Source organism: Bacillus rossius, chromosome 1, assembly GCF_032445375.1.
Source record: "Bacillus rossius redtenbacheri isolate Brsri chromosome 1, Brsri_v3, whole genome shotgun sequence".
NCBI lineage: Eukaryota > Metazoa > Arthropoda > Insecta > Phasmatodea > Bacillidae > Bacillus > Bacillus rossius.
The window spans coordinates 157,545,810-157,571,151 of NC_086330.1; the positions used below are offsets into that span (position 1 = coordinate 157,545,810).

The 25,342-nt window shown below is 37.7% G+C and overlaps 1 protein-coding gene across 2 annotated transcripts in view; it reads right to left on the reverse strand.

Annotated features, from left to right (window-relative positions):
* Positions 1-661: 661 nt before the first annotated feature.
* LOC134546336 (F-box/LRR-repeat protein 6) overlaps positions 662-25,342 on the reverse strand; it is a 94,579-nt gene continuing 69,898 nt past the window's right edge. For both annotated transcript variants that reach the window (XM_063389104.1, XM_063389105.1), the window contains 2 exons: positions 19,564-19,723; positions 662-9,453 (listed from right to left, as the gene is read on the reverse strand). In XM_063389104.1, the coding sequence (XP_063245174.1) occupies positions 9,138-9,453; positions 19,564-19,723 (476 nt within the window). In that variant the 3' untranslated portion in view covers positions 662-9,137. The remainder of the gene's footprint in view (positions 9,454-19,563; positions 19,724-25,342) is intronic.

A 25,342-nucleotide genomic window follows, 5' to 3' on the forward strand; every position in this document is an offset into this window, starting at 1 on the left:
GGACCATTGTGTCGGTCAAAAACTGGCGCAGAATAAACTTACAAGCATTTTGTGTGGATGACTTGAAATTACATATATAGTTAATATAAATACATAAATTTGTGGTTAACAAATTTTGACATAGATAAAAATAAAGAGGTGAGCCTAATCGGTATCACTGTTCTTTGCCCTAAGCACAGACAAAACTGTGGTCGGGCCTGTCAGATGGTAAACACAAATCATCAAATAGCACAATATCCTCACATACAGAGGAACAAGTAGTTCTTCACTTCTGTCTAGGAAACAGACAATTGGGTAAATGTTAAGGGATTTGGAAGCAAAAATTGTTTGTCTACCAATTTAAACCAAACCATTAAGAATTTAGTACTTTTTTTTCCCATTATCAGCAATAAGAATAAGTAAATTCATTAACATTAGCTACAAAATAAAATGTAATCATTGAAGCAATAGGACTGCATTACTAGACATGTCTTCTTAGCATAGACAAGAAATATATATATATATATATATATATATATATATATATATATATATATATATATATATATATATATATATATCTCTTATAAAAGAAAACCAACTGTCCAAGAGTTGATACCTCACCTGGTTTCAGATTAGATGGTGGGATCTGGGATGCTCTGACAATAACAAAAGGTATACATTCAAATTAGAGTTCTTCAGATTTATTTAAATTAAAATCAATCAGTCTAATTGCCTCCCAAGCATCTTGCAATATAAGCATTAAGCAATATCTCGTAAAACAGGTACCACTGCTTGACTGCTTATAAAAACACAATTGATGAAATTACAAAAAAAAATTCTTCGTAAATCTTGAGCATCACAGTAATATTTGTATTTTTTAGATGCACCAATATTATGGTTTGCATTCCTTCAACTTTTTAAAGATACCACACACAGTGAGCATTTGTGCTTGCAATGAAAACAACTTTGCATATTCACATTATAAATGCTCACTTAAAAATTAACAGAATATTTCACTGAGCATATATTATCATCATATAAAATTGTCACAATTCATAAAATCAATGACTTACAAATCAAAATTTTGTTAAATTTTAAAACATAGGTATTTCAAAATTTAGATTTTACTTACAGCATTTAACTTATTAAAAAGTATGTAATAACAATTTAGTGAGACACTGCACCAACCATTAATACTGTTTAAAATTGGAAAAATCTGCACAGAACCAGCAATTTAATGCATGCATGCCATCTCTTGCACCAATACAATGACTTATGTTTAACTTAATAATCTACCTGTACCACTGATTTACACTTTTGTGACAGTGTTACATTCTGCTGGATAAGCACCAAGAAAACCTACAAAAACAGCAATTGTGGAATTTTCAGAATAACATGATTGTCGAGACACAAATTCATTGCATAAGCAAGCATAAACAATGAATATGATATATCAATCTATCTATTACTGTCTAATAAATATATTCTGTGAATATTCAATAAATAAATTCTACTTGATTGTATTCTATTTTCTTTTAACACATATTTTGGTGCCATCTTGCAAATATCACCACTGCACCAAATATATCTTCACAAATTATAACAGAAATAAATAAAAGGATTAAAAATTTGCAAAATAATATATTATTTTTAAAGCAAGCAGTGTTGTGACTGAAATATATTAAAACCTTGTAGGTACAAAATAAATATTGAAACTTTGTATTGATGGTATCTCCATGTAAGTATGTCATAAACAGCTGAGTTCATCTGCTTTCTATGCACAATGAACAACCAATGGTGAGGGTAGGCTGCAAGGCACACGCTAGGAACTGCTCCGACATTTGCATTTAATTGGGATAACAAACTAATGAACACAAGCCAGCAGGCATAATAAATAATCTGTAAAAAAAAGTAGAGTATCAAAAACCTAAAAATCAGTACAAGTTAAAAATTAAGGACTTGCACATTATAAATTTCTTTGCAACAATCTCAAAAACAAAACAAAAAATGAAAAAATCCAAATACTATAGATATGGATATACCATGAATCATAAACAAAATTGGGAAATGGATTGGGAAGTTGTGATTTAGGCCACCAGATTTTTTTTCCTTATTCCATTTTTTTTTAAATCTATATTTGTATATAAAATATAAAATAAAAAGTATGCAAATAAATTTTAAATTCTAAATAGATAATCTGGAAACATGTGACAGAAACAAGGAATAATGAGCGTTTCTAGTAACAGTCACAAATAATTTATTTGGTTATTTTTCATTTATTAATTGTTGATTAGAAAATACAATACTTTTTCATTTCTTTTTTTGGCTCTGCGTAGCTGGAAAATGCGAAGTGTGGATTATTGCCATAAAATAAAACATAAAATGGTACCATAGAATCATATGACTTGAAAATGATTACTGTAATGTAATACAAGTGTATTGGAAATTTTTAAAAAAGACTAAAATAATAAATAATCATACTAATATATATTTCAAAAATAAATATATTTTATTTTGCACTATAACTAAGTAAACCTACTTCTGTAAGCTAATATCCATCTAGGCAATAATATTACATTTCCAGAAATTAATATTTTCATACGTATTAATAACGTACTTTGATTTTAACAATACACACTATGTATTTTAAAAATAAATAGTTATATGTATTGTTATCATTTCATAATTTTTTTATTCCAATGGATAAGACTTCCACCACTAACAGAGAATCCAAACTCATCACCTAATTGTAAAACCATAACCCACTGACAGACACGGCATAGTTTAACATGTTAAAATCTAAGAACTTGTGGAATAACCTAAAGAGATCCATCATTTTACACCGAAGCACTCGTAATCCATTCATTGAATTGCATTCAAATGTTGCCTGAATTCAAAATTATCTTCAATAACTTACATAAGAATGTGAAACAGCTCTGGAGACTGGGGCTAAGATCAATTCAAAATTATGTATTTGATTTTCATTTCCTGAAAACCTCATGGAAAAAAAATCTTGCACCGTAATTTTACCTTAGCCATTCCACTTACTTCCAACAATCATGCATTTGCACCATATTTACTAGCATAAGCACTAAAGCCACCGTATGTCCGTACCCACGTCCTCAGAATTTTAAAAACAAAATAAACATGTAAGTAATCTTGAACAATCCAGGGAGAAACAGAGAATACAGCTGTTGCTGTAAACAATATAAGTCTTTGAGGTTTGATCACCATCTGTACAAAACATCAGCTGTTCTTTGAGGTACTGCGTATATTCCACTTCTTCCATATTTAGATAAAGCCAAGTGCTATTCACTGCTTTTTTTTTCCTATTAATGTTCGGCACGACTCACACTAAAAAAAGTTGCACCTAATGTTCCCCACCTGACCCACAGACGCTACACCTACTCCCTGTCAGGTGGCAGTGGCCGAGGGAAAGGTTGAAGGGTGTTGATCCTTCCGTAGCTGCACTGTTGCCAAATGGACAGCTGTGCACGGTTTTTCCTGTGCAACCTGTCTCTATCATGGTACTTGACAATGTAGGTTCGTATATGATTTGGTGAAACAGCAACTCGTTACAGCAGCAAGCGGGAAAAGCAAAACATACTAATTTTAATAAAAGAAATTTACTTCCAATTTCATGCAAAGTGTAATGGTTAGAAATTCCAAACACTGTTGTGGAATTTTTTATTTAGCCTGCAGGGAAGATGCCATTGTACTTGTTGTCTCCTTCAACCAAGAGTTTCTAAAAGTTGCTTTTCAAGACATTTGTAAGTTAAGATTTTGTTTTCCATTGCATAATCTTTGTATCTTTTTTTTATTATTCTTTGTAAATATAATGCAAGTAAATATGGTGGCTTCAATATTATGAACTACATAACTCCTGCACACAAATAATAACAGATGCATGGTGCATTTTGCACATTATCTATAGCACTTTAATTTATTCAGAGAAAAATTGTGTCACTATTTAACATGCATTAGTTGGAAAAATAGGTACGTATATAAAGTAGTTGTAAGAATGAAACGAGCCATAAAACTCGTGTATCAAGAGATCAATTATGAATATTGGTGAATGTACACCAGTAAAAATCAAACATTTCATCTGAATATCTTGCACATTATCCTCAGTAATAGGCTATATTCTTTTTACATAAAAAAGCCCACAGCCAATCAGCTGATAAAATGCATTTGATACAAAATTTCTGTGGCTAAAAAAAGTGGCAGTTAAGATAGCTTAAAAACATCTATTTCAAGACCTCTCAAACATGTTTTAACAAAAAAAAATTACATGTGAATGCCAGCATCTGACAATAGCAGCTCATTCTCAAACGTCAGGAAAAAGAATCACCTCAGATTTAACGTTACCATTAATTTAATGTGTATTCTTACTTAAAAATAAAACCAGCCGGAGTCCAGCTTGACACTGCAATCCAATATACAAGCTGTCCATAAAATAATGTCCCAGTTTCAATGGTATATTTTAACAGTTCAATTTATACTATTTACAACAAATAATACATCAAATTGAAGGTTAACTAACCTAGTTTTTCTTACAAATGTTCAACATGTGCACCTTTAGTTGTACGGCACACATCCAACCTAAAGTCCACTTCTTTCCACTGGTTTACAAGCCCAGAGTAATGGAAGCAATAGCCTCTTCAATTCTGTGTCTCAACTCTGGCAATGTAGACCAATCTTTTATAAAGCTTCAAAGGTGAAAAACTAACATGACTTTGTCAGGTGAACTTAGGAGCCAGCGAAAAAGAGCTTTGTCATCTCGACCATTACGACCAATCCAACGGTCAGGGACTTTCTAACGTTCAACCACTCTCGTACAAAGAGATTCCCCTTAGGAAAGGCTCCGACCTGTTGACAATTAAAGTTTATAGGTTTACCCTCGACTAATTGAAGAAATTATGCTTAGGAGTCACCATTTTGTGTAGGTGGCACTGCAAGTGAGAAAAAAACAAAGCAGTACTCACGTATGTGCTTATCTAAAACGGTTTGAGTTACTCTTTAATTGTGACCTTGAACCAACACACTACAACTATTAAAGTTGATACTATTAAAATTTATAACTGGGACAGTGTTTTATGGACATACTGTATTTCGTTGAAACTAGCATAAACATTGACCTCACACAGATTTCTCTAAACCTTAAAATATTATAAACTATTTATTTTGTAGCTGATGTGGTTAATTTCAATGTTGCCAGTCAGAAGAAACTGTACTGCCCAGAAGATTTGAGCATAAGGCTCTCACTTGCATTGTCCCAGACCAGACCAAATTCTACATTTTATTTCATGGTAAAGTCCTGAGAATATAGTCTAGCATCTAAAGAAAATTAAGTCCTACACAGCAGCCTTCCGTGTTAGTTTAGTTTTATGATTTTATCACAAACAGAATTCATTAAGAATTTTTTAAAAGTTTCCTAAAATCATTAAAAATACATATCGGTAAAGAATTTTTTTTAAAGTGATAATCTATTATGCCTATTAAATTTAATCAACTAAATTTCATGAAAACAATAAATCTTAGCTAGTGCACACATAAAAAAAAAAATATATTACACTGAATTTAAAACAGTGATCTTAAAATAACTTAATGCCATAAAACTAGCGCTGGGCAAGATAAAGATATTGATTTGGGAAAATTTCGGTAAGGGAAAAAAATCCTCATGCGGGAAAAACAATGGGACTGAGTGAGAATTATACGAGGTTATAAATTTCAAAAATTTGTATAATTATAGAGGAAAATTTTTGCTGTTTTTATTGTGTCGGACCAAATCTAGTGATTGCACATTGTTAAAAGGCAGGTAATTTTCAAAGACTGTAAAATACCAGAATTAAGGCAAACTTTATTTAATTTTATGATAGGGTAATCAAACCAAAAAATTAATTTGTGAAATAGTGAAAATATTAGCTTATATTTATACTGTTAACTTAAGTTATTCGCTCATTTTGTTACTCACGACCACCACGTACCCATTTGGCAATATTAAGCCTAGTCCACATACCTCGTCCTCGGACCGTAGTCCGCGGACAGCTAACTGCTGATTGGTGCACGTGACCCTCTGACGTCACGTCCCAGTGTCCCAATGTCCCAATGTCAAAGATCATTCGCAATTTTTAACTTTTAATCCGCGGACGAGTCAGAGATTTGTTTGACTCGCGGGAGTTGAAAGAGTTGGGAGCAATTTGACCTGAAATAAAAAAAGAGTTGGTCGCGAAGAGAACGACTTGAGGTTAATGTTTGTTAACATTTTCTTTGTTTTACACTGTGGTTTTACATACAGACGTCTTGAAAACTATATGAAGATTCGTCTGACGTTAAAACTGCTTAGGCAATAATTCACCTAATATTGTGCCACGTATGATAAAAGCTCAATTATATTATGTTGTAATATTTATTTATTTAACATATTGTCAAAATTAATGTACAAAATATAACCTGCAAACTTAAATTTCAAAACAATTGAAACAAAATAAACTATGCATATGTAAATCTAGCAGACAACTTTAAATGAAAACAACTCGATGTAGACAAAAGAAAATGCCTCGCACATTTACTGCACTCTGGTGTTACGACTGCTAAGCTTCACTTCGGACCTGCTTCGGACCAGCAGCATGTAGACAGCACATATGTGTGCATTCGTCCGCGGACGTTGGGCGTCCGCGGACCACTGTCCGAGGACGAGGTATGTGGACTAGCCTTTATAGACACAATTACAGTGACTTTCTACTTGATTCTGGCCCTTTTATTTACATTTACTTTTGTTTATGTTGCTTTCACAATGCAAGGCACAACATCTATAGTGTCATAGATAAATGCAGATCCAAATGAGTGAAAATACTGGTAGATTTATCATTACTATACATTTAAAAATTGTGTTCACATTTTGTCCATAGCATAACGGTTCTTGTTTTTTCTGTTGATGTCCATGGCTGTAGTCATTTTTGTTTATTTTTTGGATACTGGTAATGTGAAATGAAAGAAACAAGAAATAACTGTTTCTTATGCATTTAATATGTTTAATATTGGTATTATTAATCATGGATGAGATTTGCTTCTGCTTCAGTTTAGTGACAATAGAGAAATAACTGATTATTTGATGTTGATTTCAAATGCTAAATAAAGAGCTTGTTTACAACCGTTCAGTTAAATATTTTTTACGGCACCATTAACCATTTGAGTTTTAACTGCTGAAAATGATGAATTATCAATTGTGTGCATGTATTGGATTAGGTAAAAAGTGCAGTTATTTCTTTGAAAAATTTTTTTAATATAGGGTTTGGCACATGGACACGAATACTACTGGAATATAATCAGGAAACAGGAAAAAGTAATTTCTCGCCCAACGTTTTGGGAAAGATACGTTCCCAGGTTTTTCAGGGAAGACAAGGTCCTGGTTTTTCTGTAAAAACTGGGATCCCGCCCAGCTCTACAAAAAAACTAAGACAAGCACAAATCAGTAAATCACATATGTAAAGTGACGAGACACATATAAAAGATTTTGTATTAAAAAAAAATTATAACTATGAATAAGTATGCCTTAACACAAATAATTTCATTAATACCATCACTTATGGTTACATACAAGTCTCTTGAATTTTATTAGAAAAAAAAGACTTCAGATAATGACAAAGATATTTGATTTGCACTATCGCAAGAAAAACTGTTGGGAACATGCGAGTACATCTCATCTTTCCATGGAGCAAAATGCATGTCATATAGCATGGAGCAAAATATAATTTTCAGGAACCAGCACTCCGAACTAATCTTATGTACTCTGGATTACCATTGCGAAAATTATAGCAATTATCCTATTTATATTAACATGAGAAAATGCTGCAATTTTCCTGTTCACCCGCTTATATCTTCTAAAAACCGAAAAATTGGTCAAATTTCTGAAAATCAATGTGTCTGCAAAAAAAATGTAGAACTTCTTCACTATTTACCAATTCTTACATAGATATGATAAATGACTGTCAGATAGACACAAATACTTCATTTACAATTATCATTTTAGTCATGTGTTTACATGTACGTATTCGTGTATGTATTATATTTTGCATTCAGTAACTCATTAGTCATTACCATTTTACACTTGATTTTCATAAAACCATTACTTTACTTGTATAACAGTCATAGTCCTGTAAATAAATCATTATAAAAAGTATATACATAAAATGATTAATTATTTTTAAAAATATACATATGCATAACATTTATTTTATGGAAAATAATGCAGCAACAACTCATTAAAATTCTTATACATACAATGATCCATTTGGCAGTTCAACTGATGGCTTATTCAACTATTTAGAGAAAGGTTTAGGGAAATATATATCCCTTGAATGGCTCCAAGGTGCAGTGTCTCACCACGTGAGTTAAATTACATGTACAGATAGAAACCAGCTGTCACAAGTAATTTGCTAATTTGAAACTTCCCATACATAACATACCAGCAAACACTGACTTGAGCAAACACTCAACTAGTTGCATTAATGAGGGAAAAATTAAATTCACAACCATTCGTCATCATGCTTTCAAATCATCAATTAATTTTAACATATTAGCTTTAGCTGCTATGTTCCACATGCTTGATGCAAAGGTCCTAACATTTGGTTCTTTTGAACCTCATCAAAAAGTTTATTTTTGCACTCTACACCTGGTTCATAATGTTACAATTACCAACAATGATGAAGAAACATCTGTAAAAATACGACACAGAATGCACCAATAAAATTTTTTTACAAAGCAACACAATCGACCTTTATTCACTTTCACGAGGATGACAGTTCGGAGCATCGCGACTCTTGGCAACAATTGACAATTTGCACTATCACAAGGCAGCTTTCGCAGGTTGACATAGTGTTCGTGCGAAACTTGCGACCGAGCTGGAATCACGGACAACAGCCTTCTTTCCTCACAGTCGATGAGAACATGGCCAAAACGACTGACCGCAATTCGTCGTGGCAATGAGACCGAGTATTTTTTTTATTTTATTTTCGATGACAACTGAAATGACCAACACACTTACTCATTCATAAAACTGTGCAAAATTTGGATTCACAACTTTCCCCCTCCGTCCTCGATGAAAGGTAGTGGACCTCGTAAGAGAGAATGGCACAGAGACAGCAAGGTGGGACTCAACCCACCTGCACGACGGCATCGTCCTCCGCCCCACCGTGTTCCCTCACGCCGGAGACGTCGCCCGTCGCGAGGATCAGCTCGGCGCCGACCCGCCCGTTCCTCTCGCGCTCCTGCTCCGGGCTGGCCCCCGCCTCCCCCGCCACGAAGGAGCTGCGCAGCTCGGCCACCTCCTCAGGCCCCTCGTACAGGCGCTTCATGCCGCGCGGCAGGGCTCGGCACGACGACAGGTTCAGCGAGCCGAGGTGCGGGCACTTGGTCAGCACTTCCTTCACCGGCCCCAGGCTCACCGACGACCCGCACAGGTTCAGTATCCTGCATCGGCAAACAGCCATGTTTCACACTAGTGTAATTTAGAAAAAATAGCTGATAAACCTTTGCACTGGTTATTTGCTAAACATTTGTAAAATCATGATCATTCAACTTTAAAGAACAGAATGTGTAAAGGGCCCCCCGCCTATCTGGCACACATACGGTGTGCAGAGTTAAAAAAAAAAAACCACACAATTTAAAAACTGCTCAAGATAGCCCCAGTGATGTCTATTAAATAAAAGAATGTAAGAATATACTGAGGGTGGATGAATAGTTCTATTACCATATTTTGGTTTTAAACTGTATTTTTTTTTTGGAAAGTGACCAAAACTCATGTCTTCAGAATACATTTTACTAGGCCTGTGCAAATATTTGAATTTTCAAATATCAAAGGGATCAGTTTATTATTCATATTCTATTCTATATTGAATACTGTGCCGTTTCAGTGCCACTTTCAGGCACAAATGTACGATTTTAAATTTAATTTGTACTTTTTAAAGAAGGAAACCAAATAATAAATTTGCATTTTTAATTTAATTTAATTTTGTTTCCATTACTGTACACTCCGACGTAATCTTGTGCAACCCAGTGCACCTGCGCTTGTTCGCAGACTTCAATTAGATACTGTTTGCTGACGATTGGCTATCGCTGCATCTCGGCCGCGGTTCGCATTACGTTTTCTCCCTGTAACAGAATGACTTTTCGTGCTAGCGAACGCTACCCCAAGCCCACTGCTAGCAACTTTCATTTCTCGGAGGCAAGCATAGGTAAGGGTTTTGCCAGCACGTACTGGACTAGGTTACAGCCCCCGGCGACGCCTCGGGACGGTCCACATGACGCCTTTCCCAGGCGACATAGCAAGTTTAGACCCCCTCCCCTCATCACCCACCTGTGGCTTCACGAGAACTTCCACTCGGAGCATCGACCCCCAGTGAACCCAGGCGGGGACATTGTCACTTCAAGGACTTTCGCCCTTGTCAAAAAGAGCCCTCAGCGAAGTCTAGCAGCGGAAAAATCCCTAACCTCGCTCTGTGCGCTGGTCGCGAGCGCGCTCAGTGCTCTCTAGCAGACCTTTCGGTGACCCTCCAGGCAGGTTCTCATCTTGGCCACCAGAGCGCAATACTCATCCCTCCCATAAGAGACAGCTTGTCATAATCGACCTTGGCAGCAGTCGCAGTGCAATTGCGATCTTAGTTCGCCGGCGACTCGCGTGAGAGCGCGGCGAGCGTTTTGCAGTCTGCTTCGCTCCTTCGGGCATTTCCGGACACCTTCGGGCAATCACCACCCCCTCTTCTTTGAATGGGGGCAGTTACCTTCTTAAATTAGGCGCCCCGACGCCATTTTTCGAAGATTCGGCAGGCAGCATCTGGTCTGTGCGGACCACGCGTCGCGATCCACAAGAGTCAATCTCTGTTGTTCGTCCAAGACTCGACACTACGTCATGTAGTCGCCAACGTCAAGGCATAGTGGCCTCAATTTTCTTATTTTTAAATTTTGCTGCCCGCAATAGTTTTTTGCTAATCTAAATTTATTTCATTATCTCTCATCATGAGTACCGCGAACTTCCGTGTCGGGAGCTGCCTTCTCTGCTCCTGGAGCCAGCCTACTTGACTTCACCCCGCTGTTTTGGGTAAGTGGTCGTCATACCTCCCCTCCCACCCTTTTTTTTGCCTTTCCCTGGGCATAGTCTTGCCCAGGCTTAGCCGCCTGTTAACCAGTCTAAGTAATTTGTAACTTTGGTTGCAGGCGGGGTCAAAGTTTATCTCGAAGTTTATCTCCAAGTTTATCTCCAAGTTTATCTCCAAGTTTATCTCCAAAATTAGCTCCAAGTTTAACTCCAAAGTTTAGCTCCAAAGGCTAGCTGCAAGTTTAGCGGCAAGATTAGCTTAAAGACTCCAAATTAGAATGGAACTTCACTGCCAAATTAGCAGTTCGTGATTGGGCTCATGCAGTCAGAAGCTTTCTCCCCTCTCTGGTCGAGATACAACTTTCTACACAAAATGATTAGTTCTGGACTTTAATCGACCGAAACCTCCGGTGCCAGGACACAGAATATAATTAAATTTCAATGTAATTGTTTCTTTCTTTTGAGCCTGCGAGCTCACTTAAAACTAGTGTTAAGTTCAAGAGGTATGATTGTTTTACTTTTATATGTATTTTGTTGCCCCGGGGCTCCCTCCTTTTTGTGATTAATATATTTTAATACATGTGTAATTAAAAGATACAAAAAAACTAAGTAAATTATTTTAGTAAAAGGGCAGTTATATAAATCAAACCAACAGTCTTTTAATTTCATTATTATTCATCCTCGATCCATATAGCCTCCTAGAGTTCCTATAGGAGGTTATAAATAAATTCTTTTGTACGACGTCTGGGCATCTCTGTGATTATTGTTGTTGTTGTTTTGTTTTCTGGGCTGACGCTTCCAAGGCCTTAATTTAATTATTCATTTCTGAGTGTTTACCTGCAGCCCAGCGTACGTAACAATACTGTGGAGAAATCTCTACACAGAAAAATTATAAATTTTGATTTTTTTCTTTAACTACAACCATAATATGTAAATATTTTTCTCATAAGGCATTTTGTCTTTGCAAAATGATAATTCTTGTTAGTGTATTGTATTTCTCTAAGAGCATTGTTATGCTAGGAATTTATTAGCATGAAAAAAAAGACGATGGACTGAAAGATTTTTGTTTGGAACAGAGGGTCTTGTTTTAGCATTTGACATAGCGGAAGCTTTTTGTCTTGAATGAGCTTCACTACTACTATATATTCAATTCAACTACTAAGAAGCTGTCTATGAAACAACAGAAATCATAATTAAGCATGTGTATTGCTGAAAGATATATTTATTTTGAGTATGTGCAAGAATATATGTGGGGAAATGAACTTCGAATCACAATAATTGAACTATTTTAACTGTTATCGATCAGAACCATGAGTGTTCACCATTAACTGCATTGGAAGAGGAAACCAGTTACATGAACTATATTTGCACAAATATATGACTATACTGGTTTTGTGTAATATTTAAACTATCAAGATCAATACTTACCACGTCATAACCCAGCTGTTACAGGTTTGCTATAAGATTTAAGAACTGACTTCGACTAGTGAACAATTGGAGAATGGTGTTAGTTCGGTGAATCATCAACAACTTTAGAACAGAGATACGGAGAATGGTGTTAGTTCCGTGAATCATCAACAACTTTAGCACAGAGGTCCGGAGAATGGTATAAGTTTGGTGAATCATCAACAACTCAGAGTATGTGCTGCTATAAAATAAAACTTTTGCACTCCTGTCTGTATTGACACCAACAGTCATACCCGGATCTCACATGTTCCATGAATATCAAATGCAGAAGGTCATCCAATGGTTGGCCATGAGGTAAAATCCAAGTCTCATAGGTAGAGCATAGATAGAGAAGGTGATTTATAGCATTTAAAATAATAACATTTAGCATTTTGAATTTGAAATTGAGCATTTTGTAGCATTTTTAAAAACAAGATTTAGACAATTCTCTCATTTTACATTACTGAAGAAAAGTATATTTTTAAAAAGCATTAAATAATACACATATTAATTAGTGGTGCACCGATATGACTTTACCGATTACCGATTCGATTACCGATTATGAGAGCAATAATCGGCAGATACCGATTCAGTTACCGATTATAATGAAGAAATTTTTTTAAGTGTAATAACGCACACAAAATTTTTTATTCCCATGTGAATTTAATAACAAGAAAAGGTAAAATTGAGAATACAGTTATAATAACAGTATAAATATATTTAAAATATAATATTAAGTCATTGAAAGGGGAAATTAAATTACTTCTATTTAAATATTTGTTATTCTAAACAACTTGAACTACAGTCTAATAATTGTAATTTACAATGGGTAAGTTTTTGTTGCGGAAAACTAAAATTATTATCGACTATCACATAAGGTTGCATCAAGAAATTACCGTTTAACAATGTAAACATGCTGATTTATTTTGTTCACTTGAGTTTATAGAAAAATGTTTCCACACTTCACTTTTTTTTTCTCCCTACTCGCCATCTCACTATAATTATATAAAAATTACTAAAAACCAATTCTAGCACATGTGATTTTATTTATGTTGACTGAATATATAAAATTATAAATACTTTTTCACTTTTCACGTCACATACAAATAACAAACGGATAATGTTACCAAAGACGTCCATAACGAGTTTGTAAAACGCAGTGATAAAAACTAGAAGGTATCGGGACCACGATTTTGAACCGCTACTACGACTCGAAAAGATCGATTGTCATAGAATCCACTGCAACTGTTTGTGGTATTTTGATTGCGTGCCATCTATTTTACTTCTCTGGCTATACGTAATGTACAAGACAAGGCCACTAAACAAAAGACGAAACGTAAATAAACGTGTAGGAAAAATGCATTTTTTATTGTTTGAGGCAATGAGATTTATTAAACTTAACGAAATATCTGTAATTATGATATGTCGCAGTTAGATGAATTTTGTAATATATACAGATATTACCGTATTTCGTCCTAAAATGTGTAACAAAATATTACACGGTAAAAACCTACTTAATTACGCCGGGACGTAAATAATCGGCAAAGTATTCGTTAAGATAATCGCCGATTACGATTAATCTGTAAGTAACCATAATCGCCGATTACAATTCATCGGTATCCGCATCGGTGCACCACTAATATTAATTATTAACAACCACAGAAATAAAGATATAGCACAACTACAAAGATAGCCTATCTTGGCAGGTTACCAAACATTATTTTAGCATTTTAAAATTTTTTGCCTTCTTTTGGTTTTCGATCATGCCAGAAAACCTTGCTTGCCGTTTTACGACTTTTTTTCTTCATCCGACTTCTCGTGAATCCTTTTTTTTCAGCCTGATGTCCCTCGGATTTAATGTGCTTTTCAAGTATACATTTTTTTTTCCACTCCAGACGGCGATTACATAAATTGCACATTAAAATGTTCGTATCACTTCCGTAGACCTGTTCAGTTTTGTATTCATTTATGCAATCGCGAATGGAAATGACGTTTCGTCCCATTTTTACCACGAGATATAACAGTATACAACACATTCACGAGTATGCACGTATTTGTAAACATACCACCTCCCACAGACTACACAAGAACGCGGCTTTCACGTGAAACAGCCAGAAAATGGGACTTACAATTGTTAGCGCGGCGAAGCAGAGATGTCGCAATACGGTGGCCTAAAAACTTGTACTCTGCACGATGACGGATAATCTTCCAACAAGTTGTTCTTTGCTTTGTTTACAATTGCGAGGCACGGATGGCCATTCTTCATTCAATATTTACGAACAATAGTTGTTGTGAATGACGACACAATAAGATACTTGTGCTGAATACGCCATAAAATGATGGTTTCTTTTGATACTGAACTGAAACGAAATACAATCGGTAAATAAATTGTGTAGAGTGAAGACGAATCTACGTTTTTTACCTTGATTTCGCATTTATCTCGGAATAGTCTAGATTTCACATTTTATAGTGGAAAAAATATAATTTAGCATATTTTCGCGTCTATTTCGCGAAAACGAAAAATCACCATCCCTACTCATAGGGTAAAACAAGTGACTTGACAAATCTCGCCTCACCACTTTTCCCACCCATGTCCATTACTCGAAACACACATGCAAACAGCACTCTTCGCTCCTCCCTGCCGCAACTGACGTCACTCCCCAAAAACCAAGTCCAAACCTTTGCCCCAAGGCACTGTTATGAAGAAACAGTCCGACTATTAAATAAACACTATTAATATGTATCTTATTATATAAATAAGAACACTTCTATACAATACAACCAAAAAATGATTAAATAAACACAACTGTAATTATACCAACATAATTACTCATCATCATCGTCAACGGTTTCCAGCCAAGTAAAATAAACCATTTTTAGTTGCATTTTTTATAATAAACAAAACCTCAATTAATTGCAAAAAAGATGAATTTGCAAACAGACAGAAAACAAGCCAAAATAAACACATGACAAAAGTTAAAAACATACAAAACATAAAAAGTTCTGAGGATGGAATTGGTCACAAAAATTTTACAACACAGATGGACACAGTGAGCTCACAATAACAAGACAGTTGCAGTAAAATCGATGGGTTTGTCCGTTTGTTACTGTGTTTTCAAACTTTTTTTTTCTGTTCCAGTTACAACTCTCATGGTTGTCAGCCCACTGTGTCAATCTGTGGAGTAATATTTTTCTGACTACCCTCTTTTATCGCATAATTGTCGTACACGCATAATCGTTGCACCTATATTTTAGGGCATCAAAATTTGAATTAAAAAAATGCTCTTGCGTAAACGTCGCATGATGTTTTTGGTCCCGCTATTTGATTCCGAACGCTTTGTGTAGGTATTATTTCCCTATAAAACGATGTACAGGGTGTCTACAGACTCTGAGGAAATTATTTTAGTGACCTTTTGGGGACCTTTTAGGGACCCTTTAGGGACCCTTTAGCAAAATATTTTGTATAACTTTTTGGGTTTAAAATTCATCAACAATACATTTTACTTACGATTTATCAGGGTATCTACAGATATCTGGCAAACCAATTTCAGGACTTTTTCAGGACCTTAGTGACCACTAAACATAATTTTTTGCGTAAAACTGTACGCAGCAATTTTTGTTTCAATCTGATTCAACTAAACTTGAATCAGATGCATCAAGCCCACAACATGATGGTTTAGGCATAGTATCTGTCACATTACTACAAACATTTGACTTAAGCTTAAGCCTACTAGTTATTAGGGATTGTTTGCCTGAACTCAAGTCATTCACTAACTGAATATGACATTTACCCTTTTCATGTGTCTTAACCGAGTTGACACCTCCATGACCAATATCAAAGTTTGTTCTGCAGATGCAGCAAAATGCTCTATTCGTATCAGTTTCATCGCGTCTCAGCCACAACTTACAGGTGCCTGCATATGGCAGTTCATACCAGCTGTTTCGAAAACTACATTTACCAGGCATTTTTATAATCACAATTTATCCACTACACACAGAAACACCCACGAGACATTTCATAATACACACAATCTGGAAGATATTTTCAACAAAATGCTTGTTTAATGCTAATTTGGCGGGAATGTATATGTGTTTATATTATAGAAAATGTCTTAATAAAATATAATTATCCTAAACATGTATGATGAAAGAGAGAAAATATATTTTCGTAGCACACACATGCATATAGGCCTATATATAACTGAAATATCACTACATATTTGTTTGTGAAATACAAGGAAAATTTAATGTGTAAAACTGAAATAAAAGGGGTATAACTCGGAAAATTATGGCATTGGTTGATGTATGGTCAAGTCACGTTTCGTTAAATAAAAAAAAAATGTTTGTTTACAAGTTTAAAACTCACGCGAGTTTAAACGCTTGCTTCCACTTTCGCATAAATAATTACCATAATAAAGAGTAAATAAACATTAACAATGTCAACAAACGTAACTTACCTAGCCAGATTGTAATTTCTGCCGCCAACAATAATAATAATAAAGCAGAGGCCAAATGTGTTAATCATAACGTCGTATGTACATAATTTCATGTTAAATTATTCGTCGTGATTTGATTTGTAACACCTACAGCACTAAAATACACAGATTGCTTTTGTGATGTGTCTCAAGTTTAGTCATAAAGCCAAATACCACACTGGCACATCACTGTATGCTGTTTCGAATAGTTGTACACGCTTAGTTCTAGCTTACTTTACAAACGAAAAACCTAACTTCGCTCGTTAAAAATATTTTAGTATCACAGTTAAAAATACAGCTTCCTAGTACACGGAGACGTTCAATCATGCGGTTAATTTCCCACACGGATGAACAGCCATGTACTACGCCATCTTGTAACAGCAAAGGCCAGTGCACAAAGTGTAACAGCCAAGAAAGTCGAAGAGCCAATTGAAATTGTTCATGTTAACCAACAGCAAAAAGTCACTTTCTGAGTATTACCCAACGGTATTACCCCACATAAATGCTACTACGAATACATGTATAGTTGGTAGACCTGTACATTAAATTTGTCTGTCCGTACGAAACATAAACAAAAACAATTTTAAAAAAAGTCCGTTTTATTAAAGTTTCGTGACTTTTTACACTTTTTACATTAACTCCCGGACTTTTTCGTGACTTTCGTGACCAATCCCTCAATTTCGTGACTTTTTCGTGACTTTCGTGACTTTCGGGACCTGTAGACACCCTGATGTAGAAATCTATTATTTATTCTGACATTATTACTTACTAATTTAATTAATGGAAATATGAAGCTGTCTGATGTGTAAATTTTCTTTTAAAGACGTTTTTAAATGTTATAACCTTTATCGGTACGTCTGTGTCGCCGCAGTGTACAGCTTATAAAAATGTAGCCAGCGCTAGTTGGCATAATTCACGTTTGGTTATGTTGCTTCCCGTAGAGCTCCCACACGTAGTCAAATATCAATACTGATATCTCGCCGATTGCATGCAACGCGCACTCTCTGTCGAGTGCCGAGTTAACTACATTTGATGGCCCGCACTTTTTCGTGGTAAGTGTACTACGATGACAGTTATGTGTTAGTTCAGGCTCGCATTCGGGTCACATATTTTGTTTTACTATTTTAAGTTGAAAGGTTTTTGTTGCATAACATTAATTTTAATTGTTTGGTGTGCTCCTGTATACTCCACTTTTTAAATAAACGTACTTTCCATGAATGGGTTTTGTTTTTATGAATAACTTTACTTAAATAAAAATAAAAAAAAAATTTTCGCATAAATGTCGCATCCCTACTTTTCAAACTTGATTTTAGTATAAAATGTGCAACGATTACCGTATTTACTCGCGTAAAGGCCCCCCTTTTTTCCCCAAATTTTGACTCCAAAAAAGGGGAGAGGGCCTATACGCGAATTTGGAGGAAAAAATAGATTTTTCTTTTCAAGTTGTGCGTCTTTGTTCGAATGAGGATGGCGGGGGAGGCAGCGACGCGGCAGGAGGGAGAGAGAGGCAACGACTCCGCAGGGGGGAGAGGCAGCGCTATATCAGGGGGGGGGGGGGAGAGGCAGAGGCAGCGCTGTGTCAGGAGGGGAGAGAGGCAGAGGCGTGGCTTAACATCCCTCCTGCCAGCTAGCCAGCCAACCAGACAAAGGAGTGTTAGAATCCTTGACCCACTTCCCTTCCTCCTTCACTTCCCCTCTTCTTCTCCGACAACACTGCACATCAACACAGCTCCCGAGTCCAGCTTTCTTTATCTTTATGTCGTTTGAGATAGGACTAACTGCTTACGTCTGGCATGCCTCAAGACGGTCCTACTGAGAACGGACAAACTATAATACCAGTCTCTGTATCACTGCCGCTTACAAAATCACCTCCCACCGGTCACAATACATGGCTTGTTGTTTGATGCATGCCAAGCTGCCCTGCCCTCAGATAAACCCAGAAAAACACGTTTTTAAATTTTTTCTCAAAAATGTTTACAAAACAAGGAAGGGGGCTTATACGCGGGCGGGGCCTTTACGCGAGTAAATACGGTATGCAATAAAACACGGTAATTCCTTTCATGTAATTTTCTGTGCTGTATATGTTTTAAACTTTTATCATCAGCTGATTTTGGCTTGTTTTCTGTGTTTACCTCTGCCTTGGTGTACTGTTACCACCAATATCTAACATAACATTTAAATGAACATTCCTTTCATTTTCCTTATGAAATCCAAATTGAAGTCAAATGAACTTAGCGTTCGTTACAATACACAATTGTGCCGCGGAGTGCTGTGTGTTTAAGCTTGTTTTGGTTACGTGGTCCAATATGCTCTTCTTGGGTAGTTTTTCTTTACTGAAGTCGCTTGCTATTAAAATAAATTTATATTTATTTTGAAAACTTGTCGATTTTCTGTCAGAAATAATCAAATATGGATGTCGTACCAAAAGAAGCATTTTTTTTTTACGGGGTGAATCAACCAGTCCAAAATGTTTACCACACCTCCTCCCCATTAAGTCCATCTCTACGGAAAATAAAACCACAAAATCTGGTCTGCAGTAATCGGTCGGGGCGAGATGCACAGTACCTGAGCGGAGACTCCTCGCCGCGCTCTGCCAAGGCCTGCACGGCGCTGTCCAGGGCCGCCGTCGCGGTGCTCCACGCCAGGTCCACCTCCTTCAGGCTGTGGCTCCACTTCTGCACCACCAGCTCCAGCCCCGAGTCAATCCCCCGCGTGATGCAGCAGCCTACGGCACAGTCACGCGCCCCACCCACGGCACTGCAGCCAGACATTCCACACACCCCTGCTATGTTAGGCTCAACTGGAATAGTTTCACTTATACAACATAATTAGAGATGATGATTTATAGCATTTAAAATAACATTTAGCATTTTGAATTCAAAATTGAGCATTTTGTAGCATTTTTAAAAACAAGATTTAGCCAATTCTCTCATTTTACATTACTGAAGAAAAGAATATTTTTTAAAAATCATTAAATAATACACATCTTAATTATTAACAACAAAAAAATTTAAGATCTAGCACAACTACAAAGATAGCCTATCTTGGCAGGTTTCCAAACAACATTTTAGCACTTATGAGTGCAATAAATTGAATACTTAAAATTACAATAAATATTTTTAAGCCGTGTTCATGGCCATAGTTGATGTAGAGTGCACAAACAATGTTATTCCACTGAAATAGCAGCATTGAAACTTAGCATGGAACAAGTTTCCACAGTTGCTTCTTTCATCCTACTGCAGCAATCTGTCACAATGAGGTTGTATCTGCTGAAGAACCTTTTTTTCTTCATCCGACTTCTCGGTGAATCTTTTTTTTTTTGCAGCCTAATGTCCCTCAGATTTAATGTGCTTTTCAAGTACATCTTTTTTTTCCACTCCAGATGGCGATTACATAAATTGCACATTAAAATATTCATATCACTTTCGTAGAACTGTTCACTTTTGAATTCATTTATGCGATCGCGAATGGAAATGACATTTCGTCCCATTTTTACCACGAGATATAACAGTATACAACACATTCACGAGTATGCACGTATTTGTAAACACACCACCTTCCACAGACTACACAAGAATGCGGCTTTCACGTGAAACACAGCCAGAAAATGGGACTTACAATTGTTAGCGCGGCGAAGCAGAAATGTCGCAATATGGTAGCCTAAAAACTTTTACTCTGCAAGATGACGGACAATCTTCCAGCTAGTTGTTCTTTCGTTTGTTCACAATCGCGAAGCACGGATAGCAATTATTCATTCAATATTTACGAACAATAGTTGTTGTGAATTACGTGACAATAAGATACTTGTGCTGAATACGCCATAAAATGATGGTTTCTTTTGATACTGAACTGAAATGAAATACAATCAGTAAATAAATTGTGTAGAGTGAATACGAATCTACGTTGTTTACCTTGATTTTGCATTTATCTCGGAATAGTCTATATTTCGCATTTTATAGCTGAAAAAATAATAATTTAGCATATTTTCGCGTCTATTTCGCGAAAACGAAAAATCACCATCCCTAAACATAATACAATAGGATAACAGGAACAGCCATGCCAGATTAGCGATTTTTCCCTTAAGACCCAGATTTGGATTTGAGGGGTGGATTCGAGCTACGCTTTGAGATTTGGATTCAAGATTCGAGAAAATTGGAATGCGACCCACCATTACAAACATAAGTTAATGTCAAATAGACTCTACAAAATAATTAATAATCACCATTATACAGTAACAAGCTAATCCATCAATTTAACAATTTAAAATTGAAACAAATTTGCAATAACTTGATATTTAAAAAGTTTAATTAAGTTTTAGAGATAATGTTTATGTAAAGCACTTGATAAAAGCTTTACCTTCTTAGTAAAAGAGCTCCATGAGCGATATGTATCATACAAAAAGCTGACATACATTCATTATTACAGATGTGTCATTATGTTTGTTTCCATAATAAATAACACTCCGTTGTTCTCTAACGGGAAGTTTACATCAGAAATGATTACGGAAAACCCGTATTTTTTGGCAGCACTGAAAATGGTTTGTATGTAATTGTTTGGAGTGTGTATAGTGTACATAGGTATTTAAGTATTTTTGCTGACTTTACGTGTGCAACAAATTCGAGACTGAACATTCGAACATTTGAATTCCCGCGCTGCACAAGTAGCAGCGCCACCCCTTCACAGTTGGCCACCATGGTTCCAGAGTTGGCAACGCTTCCAAGGTTGGCAGCGCGTCGAACTTCCGTCAGAAGTCAGTTCATCGTGTGCTTTCGTAATGGTAAGTGTGGCTATCGGGCCCGCTCACCATTGTTTTTCGTCTCGTAACGCAATCCGTTGCAATCGTTGTTTGTACAGTCAATTATTTCGCGTGATGCGAACATTTTGGTCCTCCGGGCCGGATCTATTTGTGCCGGCGTCGCTTTCGTTGTTTCGGCGTGTCGTGTGCCGCGTGGTGAACGTTTTTGTGTGTAGGGCGAATTTCTTGGGTATGTAATTTTCTCTAACCTTTTGTGCTTCGTTGAACGTTGAGCTTGTCTCCGCTGTAGTTACTCGTGCGTCACCGAGGTACCATTTACCGGCATACTTCTCACGTGGTGGTGTTTTAGGTTATGTGTTGAGTCATTGTACTACGTGACTATTTACTATGGCGGATAAACGGTCAGCGCTGATACGCATGCGCATCGCAGAGAGTCGCCTGAAGCGGGCATTTGACCTTTCTCAAAGCGCGCGTGAGGACCCCTCGCAAAGAAACTTATTTCTTGCAACAGTGCGCGACTTGGAAAACATAAAGGAGCAGTTCGAAACTGACTGCGTCGCGGTGGAAGCAGCCATCGGCGAAACAGATGTGGACGTAGCTGAGCACGCTTCTCGCATGGAAGCTTTCGATGATAAATACTTCCAAATCAGGGCCGTTGTAGCCGGCATAGAGGACTCAAAGGTACAGCCCTCCAGCCAACCACAGTCTCAGGTGAGCAAACCACGTGTGGCCCTGCCGAAGATATCACTTCCAAGTTTTGATGGTAGTCCACAGCAATGGCCCAACTTTTCGAACTTGTTCAGTACACTTATCACCAATAATAGTGAGCTTTCCCCTGTAGAAAAGTTAGCCTATCTGAGATCTGCCCTCAGTGGAGAGCCTTTAGGGATGATCAGTTCCTTAACTATGTCCAATGCCAACTTTGATGTGGCCTGGAAGCTACTCGCAGGGCGGTATGAAAATAAGCGACTTGTCGTGGCAATACACGTAGATGCACTCTTGCACGCACCAGCTGTTACCTCTGACTCACCTAAAGCACTACGCCAATTGTTGACAAACATCACTGAGAGCATTTCTGCCCTGACGGCACTGGATGTGCCAGTGACTCAGTGGGACTTGATCCTGCTTCCTATCCTATGCAAGCGCTTAGATTCTTTTCTTCAGACACAGTGGGAAATGTCGCTTACTAATGAGTTCCCTACAGTGAGTGATTTCGTAAAGTTTTTGGAAAAGCACTGTCGCGCTCAGGAGGCTGTTGCTCAGTCACGTGGCAAGTCGTCAGGACTGCAGCCGCCCATGAGAAAATCTTCTCCACCATTCGCTGGCTGGAAGCAATCTCGTGGTCAAGCGCTGAATAGTTTAGTCAGCTCCTCACAGACCTGCGGTCTGTGTGGTGGCCCACATGCTCTTGTAAAATGCAGTAAGTTTAATCAAAGTGACCCTAAAGATAGGTATACCATTGTGAAAAGACAGGATCTGTGCTTGAATTGTCTTTCGCCTGCACATCGAGCCAAAGGTTGTCCATCGTCAGCATGTCGTCATTGTGGAGCTCGCCACCATACTTTGTTACATTTTAAGCAGCAACCACCCGAAGGCAGCTGTGCATCTCCAGAAGGCTTCAATGCTTTGTCAACAGAAGCTAATTCTGCGACAGTTGCCGTTACCGCCGCAGCCCCGAGCTGTTCTAAGACTGTCCTGTTGTCAACTGCTCAGGTAAACATCCTCGACCGCACTGGTACACCATTTGTTGTTCGGGCACTGCTTGACACTGCTAGCCAAGCTAGCTTCATTTCAGAGAAGTGTGTTCAGAACCTGCGGTTAACAAAAAGGGGGGCGCATTTGCCCATACAGGGCTTATCCAACACCCCTGTCAATGTGGCCAAATCCTATGTTTCAGTTGTTATCACACCAGTTGGCATCTTAGCGTCTCAGTTTGCGCTGGATGTTTTTGTGCTTCCTCGTATAACCAGTAGCGTGCCAGGTACAAAGTTGTCTGATAGGGTTCGTAAATCTGTGGCACACTTGCACCTTGCTGATCCTGCCTTTGACACTCCTGGTCCAGTCGACCTACTTATTGGTGCTGACCTGGTTCCGTATTTAATGAAAGGTGGAAAGATTGATGGGTCTCCAGTGGCTCTAGACTCTGTACTAGGTTGGATCCTGATGGGGAAGGTGGAAATTGAACAGACTTCAACCAACATGACATCCCTTTGTGTTTCGCTGGTGACCTCTCATCCCCCATTACCTGATGTCATGAGAAGGTTTTGGGAGATTGAAGAATTTCCCCTTGTGAAGCATCAGTCTCCCGAGGATGTACACTGTGAAGAGCTGTTTGTGAAGTCTTACACAAGGCATGAGACCGGCCGGTACAGCGTTGCGTTACCGTTTTGTCAGCCTGAGCCAGAGTTAGGGTCCTCTAGACCTCAAGCCATTAATCGTTTGCTTCGCCTGGAAAGACGTCTCAAAGGGGACCCTGCCCTCAAGCAGAAGTATTCCGAGTTTATGGAGGATTATCTCGCGATGGGCCACATGGAAAGAGTCGCTGAGACAGAAATGGACTGTGCCCATGCCTTCTATATACCTCACCACGCTGTCGTGAAACCAGACAGCTCCACTACAAAGGTGCGCGTTGTTTTTGATGCATCAGCCAAGAGTTCCACAGGTGTGTCGCTTAATGATACTTTGTTAACAGGGCCAAAATTGCAGCAAGATATTTTTAATCTACTATTGAGCTTTCGTTTACATGTTGTAGTTTTCACGGCAGACGTAAAACAAATGTATCGCCAGATCCATGTCCATCGTCATCATCAGGATTATCAACGTATTGTGTGGCGCTCTAGTGACGCAGCTCCAGTCCAGGACTACAGGCTGAAAACTGTGACCTATGGAGTGTCTTCAGCCCCATTCTTGGCACTCCGCACTCTTAAGCAGCTGGCTGAAGATGAGAGAGAACAATTTCCCACTGCCTCTCGAGTGTTGTTGTCGGATGTTTATGTGGACGATGTTGTTACGGGTGCGCCGTCTGTGGACTCTGCAGTGGCCATGCAGCAAGAGCTCATCAAGCTTTTAGCGAAAGGGGGATTTCAACTCCGAAAATTCATGAGCAACCATCCGACACTCCTGAATTGGCTTCCTGCTGAGGATATTGAAACCCTCCAACCGTTAGCCTTGGATCAGGACAGCTGCACTGTAATCAAGGTACTGGGACTACAGTGGAACCCCACCTCCGACACATATTCATACAAGGTCCGAGCCAGCGCCTGCCCTGCGACAAAAAGGACAATTTTATCGAATGTGGCAAGGATTTTCGATCCTCTCGGTTGGTTGACACCTATCAGCATGTTTGCAAAATGTCTCATTCAAGTCCTTTGGGTTCAAAATCTCGACTGGGATGCAAAACCACCACCAAACATATTAGACAGCTGGAACAAGTTCAACAGCCAGCTCCCTCTTCTGTCTGCACTCAACATCTCTCGCCTTGTCAGGGGAAAACAGGGCTGTTCCTATCAACTTCATGGATTTTCAGACAGTTCAGAATTGGGTTATGCAGCAAGTGTCTACCTTCGTGTGGTTGATGTTGATGGGACA